Below are 12,922 nucleotides of genomic sequence, written 5' to 3' on the forward strand. Positions count from 1 at the left end.
TTCCACTTTTTGCAGCCAATGTCTAAAAGTTGTCAAAAATTAAACAAAAAAAACCCACTCTTTCCCGCTCGATTAAATTTATTTATGCTGGTGTGAAAACTGTCAACCGAACAACCGAGCCGAGACCTCCTGACAAAGAAGACTCTGGTGCTGTTAGTTTGTGGCGTGAAAAAAGATCTCAACTAAATAGTCAAGAATTAAAAAGGGATAATGACCAAAGTAGTGATATGAAAGAAGCCGTTTTAGAAATTGAGCGGTGAGCAAACACTATGCCCACCTTGATGTCTGTGTCAGCATGGCAGCAGCACACTCGGGTCACTTCGACCATATGCCTCTGACTCAGCGTTGTGATTTGAGGACAGGGCGAGAGACGGAGGGTGCGGGATGAGCAGTGAAGAGGTTAATAACAGTCTAGCATGGGAGCATCGACCTCTTATTAGTGCACGGGTCAAAAGTAAGGGCCACGAGACCACTGTCACAGGAGGATCTGGACTATGTGGCACTATGAGTTTACTGTCACACAGATGCCAGAACACCCTGCTGCTTATGAGGGAGCATGTTGGAGGTCACTGTGAAGAGGCCAGACGCTGACACAAGAACAGATTTGAAAACAAGTCTACAAATATTTATCAACTCTGCTTTTTAAAATTATTGTTTCATATCGAGAAACATTTACTCATGGGCTGAGTTAACATTAAGTTTTGAGGCATAACTATTCACATTTTATGCTACTTTATACTTACACTCCACTACATTACAGAGGAAATTTTTAATCCACTTCATTTATCTGGCTTTACAGAGTGAGCTTCTTAAACAGGATATATTGTTCAGTGAAAAGAATATTCCTCTTATAATGTTGTTTTGCTCTGTATTTGAGCTATTAAGGTTCTGTTTTCTCATAAAAAGTAAAAAGAATTTGCAAGTAAGAGTAACGCACCAATCCAACCTTTTCTATCCTGACACAGAGTCGTACCTAAACACAAGATTTATGCTGTGTGTTGATCTAATATCAGCCTTCTCCGATTCCCAAATTTAAGTCTGTATACCAAACTGTGTGAAACTCATCTTTGGAGTCCTTGTTATGTAAGATAACAGGAGGACAGGGATTGCTGTAACACTAAAAACAACCTGAAGCAAAGCAATTAATGTAAATGCTAGTGGAAAACACTGAGGAAAAAAAGCTACATCTAATGTGGATCAGTCATGGCCGATACATGATCCTCTTAATAAGGTCAGTATCAGGCCAAATATGAATCTGTCACATCGGATTGGTGCATCCTCACAGTTTAGTAGGGATGTTTCAGTCAGTTTACATACAAATCAACATTTTTTAGACAAGTTGGTTCCAAAAACGATTAAAAAAATAAATAAACCAGCTGTCCATTATGGACACTTTGGTAGGGGGTGAATGGCTGTATCATGCTGTTTTTGTTGACTGATTTATACTTCTTTTCTGGTTATGTATTAACAGAAAAAAATAAATACTCATAGTTTAGAAACTATGGGTGTGTATAGCTACTGCATTACAAAACAAGGATTTTAGGTCTCCATTAGTGAAAGAAATCTCTTATTTGGCAGATTTAGCAGCCACATGTTCACGTAGTTTATACAATTACTGCTCATACATTAAAGCATCAGTAATAATAAGTACTTTTACTTTTGTTACTTAAAAATACATTTTGTTGTTAGCATTTTAGAGATTTTGAATCCAGGACTTCGTTTCAGTAATAAAATGAAAAACTTCATACTTCAACTTTATCCAGGGTTTCTACAATGTTGGCCAAGTTAAATTTGAGACTTTTTAAGACCTTGTCGACATCATATAGAATGGAGCTCAAAGCCCGTTTCATGATCATACTGGCTAAAGTATTCAAGTATGATGGAAAACCAGGAGAGGCAATACAGCCTAGAATTAAACTGTAAGCAGTGATGGACGGGCCCCAGAGCCCTGACACATGTGGGGTTACAAAGGCCAGCCTAAGTTTCATGTGTTTTTGAGCATGTTCAAAAGCGATTTACTTTAGGCATAGAATGAAAGAAAGAAAAATAATTAACTGCATTTCGAGAGGGCCTTTGTACTGTTCCCTAATTATTTATTATCGTATTTTTTTCTGTACTTTCCAGCAGTACATAACAATCTGAACCCAAACAAGCTTTGTCTGTATCAAACAAAAATGTTTTACCAAAAAGGTTGCACCTTCTGCGATTTGAATATTACACTTGGCCACTTGGATGCGATTTTAATTAAATTTCCATTAATTGTGCAAGCCTATTTAAGGTTTGTAGCCTGTTTACATTGCAGTGGAGACAGTGTTTGCATCAGGTCTAATGGTGCTGAGTGAAACTGCACAAAGAAGGATTAAGCAGCCTCCGGCATGCACAACACGCTGTCAAAACAATCTACTTTTAGTTTATAGGTGTATAACGTCTCCTGACGCCCACTGTGGGACACAAAAACATCTTGTTACTCGCAATACTTTCTTCGCCAGGCAAGACAAAAATATGTAAGACTTTTGTAAATACAGTTTGAGATTTTTTGTACGGCTTCTTTTAAGGCTTGTGTTTGAGGAAACACATTTCATTGCTTTTAAAAGACCCCTGCTGAAGGACTTTGAACTCTGACACCGCTTAAGGAGGATTCTCCGTCAAATGAAGTGAATATGGGTGGGGGATGAATCCTCTAATGGCTTTCTATGGTGGCAAATGTCCTCTAAAGACTGTAAGCTTTGAAAAAAAACATCCCTCTACTCATTCATTATCCCAAGACACCATCTCTAATCACCAAGGCACTCATTACACTCACAGGTAAAACACGGGTGTAGGAGATATTGATCCTGGGTGAGGTGTAGAATGAACCTCAGTAAAAAAAAATTACATCCAGTGACTGTGCAACCTTTCTACAAAGTGCTTAGAGAAAAAGAAAATCTGCCTCAGATATCTTGAGAAAGCGGTTCGGCTGCAAGCTCAACAATTCTGCGCGAGCACCTCGTCGCGGAGAGAAAGCCAGGTGTGCAGCTCGAAAGCATCCATGTGATGACCAGGCAGACTCCGACTCCATAAATCACGTCACCTCTCAGATATTTTCAAACAGCAGCTTTTAGAAACGCACACAGCAGCAAAAAAAAAAAAAGAGAGGAGAAGGTGCATTTAAAAGAAAAGGATTTCAACGTATTTAACACCCACTACTGCCCTCACTCGGCCTCTGTACGCCCACCTAGCTCTCCCATCTGCCATTCACAGAGGGCTTATGATGCTGCAATCTGGAAGACTGAGATTATATGGGGAGAGGGCAGGAGACACAGCGAGGGAGGGTGAGGCTGAGGGGTGAGGACTGGAGGCAGCGAGAGAAAGAGGGAGGTAGAAGGATTAAAAAAAAGTGCAGAGCGCTCAGTGTGGATTCATCTAGAATATTACTCAATTCTCGGCTGCCTGTTTTTAAGCGGAGGCTCAGGCGCAGTAGTAATCTATACAGCCCCCGTAAAAAGATAACACAGGAGGAGGACGGCGGTCTATCATCAAGGTCAGTTCACATAGAAGCAGTCTGATTTAGAGCCCCGTAACACCGAAACAACCGCACAGGATGATCAAACACTTCATGTCATCTGTTAAACTGTTGGACTTGAACGCACCACAAAGACTACAGCTGATGTTTAGCTAGCAGACGACGTGCATCAAAGTCTGGAGCCTGCAGGGGAGCAGGAGGAAAGAAAAACTCTGTATTTACAATGAAAAAAAAGAAACTGAGACCAGAAGAGAAGCGAAGAAAATAAAAAGCCAACTAATTTTCATGCTAATGTGAAATCAGGGGTCGTCAGCAGTGAGCATATGAGTCACCTGCAGCGCTCCTTAAACCTACACCGTCTCCGAATACATGCAACCTATTTACATGTAACAGTGTTTTCTACATATATAGTTTACGTGGGCAGGCCCAAGTATATAATGCGACCCATTTTTGCATTGTGTAGCCTACTTTTATTTTTTTCAATTTGTTACGGCATCAACAATCAGTTTACTAGTAGACAAATCTGCCAACACTCTTTCCCTCCCGTCTACTGTCAATCACATATTTTTATGAAGAAAGTTGGCCTCCGTATTACCCTCTCTCCTTGAGGTAGCGCTTGGTCTCAAAAAGGTTGGTGACCCCGGTCTATGAAATGTTGAAAATGGTGAAAAATGTGACCCAGTGTCCAAAAACCCAAGGTGATGTCTTCATGTCTTGCTGTGTCCAAACTCAAAGATATTCAGTTTACTGTCATAAAAGAGGAAACAATCCAGAAGATATTCACATTTAGGAAGCAGGTATCAGGGAATTTTGACTTTTGTTTTCTTAAAAAATTATTAAAATAGTTAGTAGGCGATTAATTTGTAATTGATTATTAGTTGCAGCTCTAGCTTGTAGAAGAGGTGGATGCAAAAAAACAGGATGAGACCTCACTAAATGGGTGAAATTGATTTGTGAAGCTTAACCGCGAGTTGGGAGCTCTCATTCGGACCACCTCCAGTCTGCAGATCCTCAATCACAGTTAAAGACCAACAGCTGACACTCTGCCTGGTATTGCAGGCCTTAGGAGGTATAGTAGATGAGGTCTGAGGAGCCTCTTTTCGGGATGCTTTCTGATAGCACCATCAATTCTGAAGTTATCTTAATAGTATGATAACATGGGAGGATCTAGAGGCATGAAACACAGACAAACAATTTTTTAGTGTTTTGCTTTTCATTCCCAGGTCAGCATAATCTCTGGCTGCTGTCACGACCATCTCAGTGGGAACAATGGTCCAAAAACATTCCTGATGCAAAACTTCATGACTTTTGTCCTAAATGTTGGATATTATTCAAAACTGGTTCAATCAGGTTGGTTTTTAATTTGATTTGTGCCTCCCAAGGAATCACAATGCTATTAAAAGCTATTAAAATTCTTATCTTTATTATTAGGATAAATGTTTTGACCTCAAATTTCGTTCAATTTTGGGCATGAGCGTTGTATTTTGGTGAAATGACCCATTTGTAACATTCACTGACTTCCCCGGAGAACTCAAAATCCTTGACCGACCCAGTCGGGAGCTTGTCGAGTTTTGTGGCATTAAAAAAGACAAACTTTCAAACAAAGACGGTAACGGCGGTAACAACTTTTAGACCCGTGTCTCCTCTCAAAAACACTACAACCAACGGCCAAGACTCATTAAATTAGAAATGGGTTTGTCTTTACTTTTGTCCATTGACCTTGATGGCTGCACAACTTCAATCCAGGAACAGTACTTGCTCCCTCTCTTACATTTGAGCCACACGTCAAGCATTTAGTACAAACTGCCTTCTTTCACTTTCATAAAATAAACCAAATACATCCCATTTTATCAAAATCCAACACTGAAATCCTTATATATATCCATATACACCTTCATACAATCTCGAATAGTCTTCTATAATGCTCTTCACTCCGGCCTACCAAAGGGAGCTTCCTGACAAGATCTACGAAGTTGGATATAATGTCTCCGACTTCAAAGTCCTCCTTCTTACCTACAAGGCTTTTAATGGCCTGGCTTTCTTATATCTCCTGCTTTATTTCTCCACATACTCCATCACGTCCTTTACATACCCTCGATGTCAGTCACCTAACTCCTCCTCGATTTAATAATATGCAGTCTTTTGGTGGTCGAACATTTCCCACTGGGCTCAAAACACATCTTTTCTTATGATTGTGTGTGTACTTTTATGCGCAATATACATTTTAGTTTTTTCTGTGTATTAAACGCTATTAGATAGTCTGTGTCTCTATCATTCAGAAAAATACAAATTAAAGATTAAAATGACAGATAATATTAGTTTATGACCGTAATTCTGATGGACAGAGTCGTAATAATTCTGACAATGAGAAAGTCTGGCACAACCTCTGTTCTGACGATGCCTGAACCTAACAGCTCAGGTCCTAAACTGCTGTGTACTGGAGCATTTTCTGACAAAATCTCATATTTTTACATTCTATCATTTTACAAGGGAGGCTGGTTGATAAGATGCTGCACTCACAGTAGAAACTGTCCTAAACTGACACAGCAGAAACACTGTCATAGGGTGGCACACTTGTCTAGCCGCCTCTGCTATGTACATCACCAAAAGTGCATCACATTGCTCACACCCCCATAGTGTTCCCTTGATCAGCAGGCAGATTAATCCTCTTGTTGACTCTGCACCTGTACCAGCATGAGCCTAACTTCTGTGTCATCTACACGGCTGGAACTGAGTATGCACACTTGTAACAGGAACAGCTGTGCCTTCAGCTTGGTTGGGTGCCTCCCTGCTCGTCCCCAGGCTGCAGAGCTGCTGACCAAGCGAGGGAAGCTGATTGTGTCAATGGCTGATTAGAGAGTCCCCGAGGTGGGCTGGGACTGGTGCATCCTCTGCTCGTCTAATTACAGACTTAATGAGTCCTCAGCTTTAGTCCAAGTGGGCAGAGATGCCTCCAGAGAGGAGCCGGCGAGCCAGGGGTTCATAAATCACCTTTTACTTTGCCCTACCCCACCCTGCACCCAGAGGTGAACACACACACACGTGAGCCTCGTCAGAAAGAAAAGGATTAAAGGTCAAGATGACTTCTACCTGATGACTGCTGCTTGAACCTGGATACGTCCCTTCTGATCTACCCTGTCAAGACACAGAGGGCCACATTTATCTTGACCCTAGTCCACAGAAAATCTAATCCTGGCCCACCTTCATCATATCCTCGAGTGGATGGATTAGCATCAGAGGGGACCTGGAGGGCACTGACAGCAGGACAATGCGGAGGAGCACATGCATTGATAGAGACGAGACGTGATATTCTTAGCTACAGAATGCAGGAAGATGATAGGTTTACATCCTTTGACAGGGTTCTTACACCTTTTACCACGGTCAAATTCAAGCACTTACAAGGTGCATTTGTAAGCTTTTATAGCATATTTATATATACTGTACATATGTGTACTGTCCAAAATTATGTTTCATGATAGCATTGTACAGCAGAGTGACAGGAAAATACTAGTTTCATGTTTCAAATTGTGTCACCTGTCTGTAGAGGACTTGGCAACCTATATGACCTGGCTGAGCCAATATAAAACTATTTGATAAGAATGAATAGTAGTGATAAACCTTGAAAACCATATGAACCCTGCTTCGAAAGAATGTTATACTGTGATAAAACACCTGAAATGTCTGCATAAACGCTGATAAATAAAACATTACAGGGTTGTAACTAACATTTATTTTCATCAGATTTATTTAACTGTTTTCTCGCTAAATCGCTTTGCCTGTAAAATGAGAAAAGGGCGATTATAACTTCCCAAAATCCAAGGTAATGCCTTCAAATTGCTTGTGTCGTTCAATCAATTAATGAACCACACATTTCAGCTCTAAAATAACAGATTTTTAATGTATTGTAGCAGGGACTGAGTGTCTTTAAATGCTTAAAAATGTCATTATAAGCAATGTCAGACCTGAAGCCAAGGTTAGAAAGAAATAAATCCTTCATCCCGAACACATTATCTGATTTGTTTGGGGTTTTTTTACAGAGGAAAAGTAGGAAAAGATGTTGCATGAGACAATTGCAGGGTACAAAATTAGTCAAATTTGCATGGATGGTAGATTTGCTTTACTTACCAGCCAAAAAATGTGTTTAAGTCAATTAAGCGACTGATAAAATCTGAGCAATCACGCGCCAATAACTATATTGTCCAATGTGAACGCACCTCATACCTGCTTTAACATAATCACATGAATAATATGAAGTCCCCAAGTCTCTGTATACCAGAGCTAAGTGACTTGTAACTCTATGACAGACCTGTGAAGGGACTCATACAATACTCAATACATATTTCTCTCTGATTTCTTGTGAAGACATAGATACGGATAGATCTTACAGTTTATTAGCAATAATGACCAGAAGGTACTTATCTGAATCTAAAAGTCAAAAGTACTACCTTCATGCTGAACTTATTTCATGATGTAATGTGGTTTCATGTGATGCAGTCTCTTTGCATGTTGGCTGCACAACAATAAATTTGCATAGTACAAATGGTTCTGGCGTTCCCCTCTCATGTGAATGACAAATTACAGCTTTGAAAACCTTCAATCGAAACGTGAAAGGTGAATGTATTGACCAACATATATTTTTTCCTACCTGTAGTGTACATGTGTGACTGTGGGAGGCCTGTAGCCGAAGATCCAGGTCTGGATGTCCATGGGTCTTGCTTTGGGGTAAGCTATGGTCACATCTATTACCCACTGCAGGCCTTTACGTTTATTACCTGAAAACAAATACCAGAAATGAGTTAAGAACATTTTGAAAACCTGGGATCTAGAGTTTCACACACAAATGACACAGGGACAAGGACTTCATGGTGCATTCAAGTGCACCTTGTAAACATAGAAATCTATATTCAAATTCCACAAAGGCTGTCTAAAACAGGAATGATTCTTTTTTTTTTCTTATATTTTACTTTGTTCAAATATAATCTGTCATCACATTTTAGTTTTTTGATGACATATTTTAAATAATTAGATGCTAAAATCAAAGTCGTACAACCGCAAACTTCTGACGCCATTTAATTCAATTCTTGATGTAAACAATAGTCTAATAAAACACCAGGTTAGAGTTCCTTGTACAATTTATAGCCTTAGTTCTCTCAATCCCTTTCATATCTAAACAAAATCAATCTATCAAACAAATCGAAACCTTGTATGTCTGAATCAAATCAGGAAATCAGTGGCGATGCCGAGCTCTAGTCCACACAGTGAAAGCCAGATCCATGCCATTACAGAGGCCGAACCCTGACTGTCCAGCTTCAGAACAGTATCTCTGACTGCTTCCTAGACATTTTCATATGACAGCAGTGCAGCCAAACGAAGGCTGGTTACCTGCCAAAGTGACTGGTTGAAAACAGTCTCACCAGCTGAAGTCCAAACTTGACAGAAATTGGCTGGCGGCTACGTTTATGAGTCACGGTACAAGAAATATTTTCACCTCATTATCATGTTATTTCACCAAATGAAAGCTTTAAATGTCTCACCCTCAGAGAAGACTGAAAGGACAACAGGGTGGAGAAGGGAGCAAGCAGTGAGAGGAGAGGGAATGCTAAACACTTCAAAAACGTGTCACCTGTGAATGTACATGTGTGTATTTATGTACATTATGCACGGTCAGCTCTGTGTTCACCTGCATGTAACAGCAAACAAGATTAAAATATAATACATGAAAGGAGATGAGTGATACGGATGATGTAACCTCTCTATTGTTATTCATTAAAACGTAAAGCTGGGATGACACGTGTGTGTGAAGTATGCTGTGGCTTTAACAAAAAGGACTCCGACTTTCCACAGTACTGTGTCGATATCGGGCGTGGTGAATCTTGAGAGACAAGAGTTGATCCACCACCATCACATTGGTTGTTATGTTGAAAGACATGTTTCTTCACTTCTGATAGATGCTACATCCAACACTGGAGCTAAGCTATTCTAAACCTGCCCTGTCGCATAGATATGAAACAGCCTTAACATCTGACCGTGGGTTTTGACGTGCTTTAACTAAACACTTCAATGATCCTTTAAACTGAATACATGTGAAGGAGAAAAATAAGCAGGCAGCCTCAGTCAGCACGTACACATTTTAAATGAGGTTGATAGAAAGCAGTGCAGCATATTTGACTGATTGACTAATGTCACAGCCCCGGCTGCCGTTACTGTGCAGCACAGCACTTCCCTCTCTGAGCACACTGGCTCCTTTATTCAGTCTGTGTGACAAGGCGAAGCTGCATTTTACAACCGATCAGCCACATTACACATTACGCTACGTCAGTGTCAAGAGCAGTAAAGACAGGGAATGTTGCTAACAGGCCATAACTTCAACCTTTTCACACCAAAAAGGGGGTTGAGGGGGAGAAGAGTGTAACACAGACATAACTACATTAATGCAGAACAGAAAGTTATGGATCCTTTGATTTAGATACACTATGTTCATGCCTGTTAGTACATTATCAATAAGGACGCCTCCTCAGTCACAGCTCCTTCCTCTCAACGAACAACGCTGCCCATAGCAACCAACGAAATCAAAGTCATTTCGAATGAGAGCTACTGAGAATACTTTGAATAAAGAGTTGGGCAACATGGTGGCATAACCCACCAATATAACTTAGATTTTGCAAGCTGTTTATTCTGTGATACCTGCGGCATTCATAGCTCACGGTGTATTAAAGCCTCTGTTGGGAATGTTGCAAGCAGGGCTTGTGGTTAGTGAGGCAACTTCAGTGTCAACCCTGGATATTGAGGGTTACGACAGCTGTTCACATCTTACAGGTACATCGCAATGGCACCTTATGCTGCACACCTAACCTGCTCCGAAGCCGAAGTTATTGTGTGTTTTTACGCTGATATTGTACAACAAAGACAGACTGAAGCACTAACTAACTACTTGTTGTACTTACAAGATATGAAAGTACTGCTTTGAATTATGTTTTTACATTTATTTTATTTAACTGTATTTCTTCTCAAGTCCGTTTGACACTGAGGGAGTTTATAAATGTAACTATAGTCTGATCCACTCGTGCCCTAGTAATAGGTCAGTGAAATATTTTAAGCTTACACAATTTACACATTCACTCAATCGCTAATTTTTTATCTGCTGTTCTTTCTGCATTTGGCAGCTGTAACTGTGTAGCCTTTAAGTTGGATGATGTATTGTACTTGTGCTTCTATTTGTCTAAGTTTGCTTTACATTTCTAAAATATTCAGCTCTGCTGCCAGTAGACTTGTCCATGTTCGTGATTGGACTAGGGCTGTAACGATTCATCGAGTTACTCGAGTTACTCGATTACAAAAATTGGTCGAGGCAAAAACTCTGCCTCGAAGCGTCGTTAAATTCCTATGACGCGCAGGGATCTTGAATGTTCCACACGGACCGTTGTTAATACTACTGCGTAAAGTGCCGTACACGGACACGGAGATCCCTCTCCGTCGCCGGAGAGCCGGAGAGCCTCTCCGTACTCTCCGGGCGCGGAGTGTCCGGCACTCCGTCGCGGGGAAACGGAGACGGCAAGGGCTGTGATTGGTCCTCTAAACTCACGTCCTCACGCTGGTTCTCCAGCAGGAGATTGCATTGCGTATCCGCCACCACGACGGAGAACTGCGAAGGCTCGAGATGACATGCCAGAGCAGAATCAGTTTGTGCGCGTTTAAAAAACGTAGATATGATATCTGCTTTACAGACAGTTGAGACCGACGTGACATGTTCTCTCTCTCTCTGTCTGTCTGTAAGTGTGTGTGCACGCGTGTTTGTTTACGTCGGTCCGGAGCTCCTCCCTTCGTAAAACAGAGCGGAGGAGAATTGTAGATGCGCGACGATGAAGAAATTATTAATTAAATGAACACGGTCCGGACCGGTTCTATAGGAAAAGTGACCTTAAATGACTTCTGTTGTGATTTGGTGCTGTGTATAACATAAAATTATATATAACACAGCATGCGTGCACACACATAGGTTGCTAGGTTACCATAGCAAATAGGCCTATCCCAGAGATTATGTATTATTTGTTAGTAGGTGGTTAGAAGGTGCAATCCCTTTTTGTAATGTTGTATAAGACAACACTAAGGCAAAATGGCCGTTACTATTTAAGTTTGTATTGATTCATAGTGTTACATGTTATACATGTTTTACAGTAAGTTGAAACTGTATTGTTATTTAATTGTTTGCACTTGCACTAAATGAGTAAATTGCAATAAAGTTTTGGAGCCAAATGTTGGAGTTGTAAGAAATACCTCTGTTTTTTAAAGAAATAAAAGCCAAATGGTTGATCATTTTACAGCCACATCATTTTCGTCATGCATTATTTCTTTTGGTTGTTTAAAAATGCAAAAAATATATATATACGATTAATCGATTAATCGATCGATAAAGTGCTAGATTAATCGATTCCAAAAAGAATCGATAGCTACAGCCCTAGATTGGACGTATTCTGCAAACACCTCCCGATTAAAGTGTACGTGCTGATGGCTAAAAGAGGAAAACCTGGGGTGGCTTATTGAGTTGATAACCACCTTTGTGTGACTGCTGATTGTTAGGGTTTGTGAAGCCAGACAACGAAAAGATATGCTGGGTATGTTGAACTCTCTTCGTAGTACAGGCCTCTAGACTGCTTTATAACAATAATGGATTTTTCTAAATTTTGGGATTAAGCACCTTGATCTGTCACGTATCTAAATTTGAAATTCCTGTCTGACATATTTTTTTATTTACAGTATCCGAAGCTCCTAGAAAAAACACTATCACAATACATATTAATATCCCTATAAATGAGATACATATAGCATGATAGCATGAGTATTTTATCTACTGTACATCACCCACCCCTGCTAATAGACAGTGCTTGCAGACTCAGTTTTAGCCAATAGGCCCAACTAAATAAAGAGTTTGTTTACACTTCATTTGTTCATTTCTTTGTTAAACTATTATACAAGTATACAAAAATACATGCTTTGTGTTTGCCAAGTTCATTTGTTAATTAGATTTTTCTGCAATCAATGTGGTACTAGCTAACTAAGCTAGCTGTCCGAGCTAATGTGCTGCTAATACAACCTTCAAATTAACTTTTTATTAGTGTTGGGCAAACTGTTATGCATTTTACTCCCAATACTTTCTTTCACTGTTGTGGACTTAATGTTTATCTTTCACTGGTGATACTTGTTTTCAGAGGGACAGTGGAACTAATTTAACAATACAGTAACAAGGATACTCAATTCACCAACGTATAGACCAATTAACCTTTCCAATAACCTTGGTCCAGCTGTTGTTTGTAATATCTCATCCTATTCTCACAACTGTTGTACTCAACTTTTATTGAAAGTGTTTAGCTCTCTGCAGAGCTGTGCACCTACAAGAAACACTATGAATGACACAAGGCCTTT

At 40.1% G+C, this 12,922-nt stretch overlaps 1 protein-coding gene across 1 annotated transcript in view; it reads right to left on the minus strand.

Moving 5' to 3' along the window:
• The window catches only part of lpgat1 (lysophosphatidylglycerol acyltransferase 1), a 53,011-nt gene that overhangs the window by 11,124 nt on the left and 28,965 nt on the right, over positions 1 to 12,922 (minus strand). Inside the window, exon 6 of the mRNA XM_084376881.1 lies at positions 8,148 to 8,274. Coding sequence (XP_084233007.1) covers positions 8,148 to 8,274 — 127 coding nt within the window. The remainder of the gene's footprint in view (positions 1 to 8,147; positions 8,275 to 12,922) is intronic.

The sequence above is a fragment of the Pagrus pagrus genome, assembly GCF_965226575.1.
Source record: "Pagrus pagrus genome assembly, chromosome: 16".
Classification (NCBI taxonomy): Eukaryota; Metazoa; Chordata; class Actinopteri; order Spariformes; family Sparidae; genus Pagrus; species Pagrus pagrus.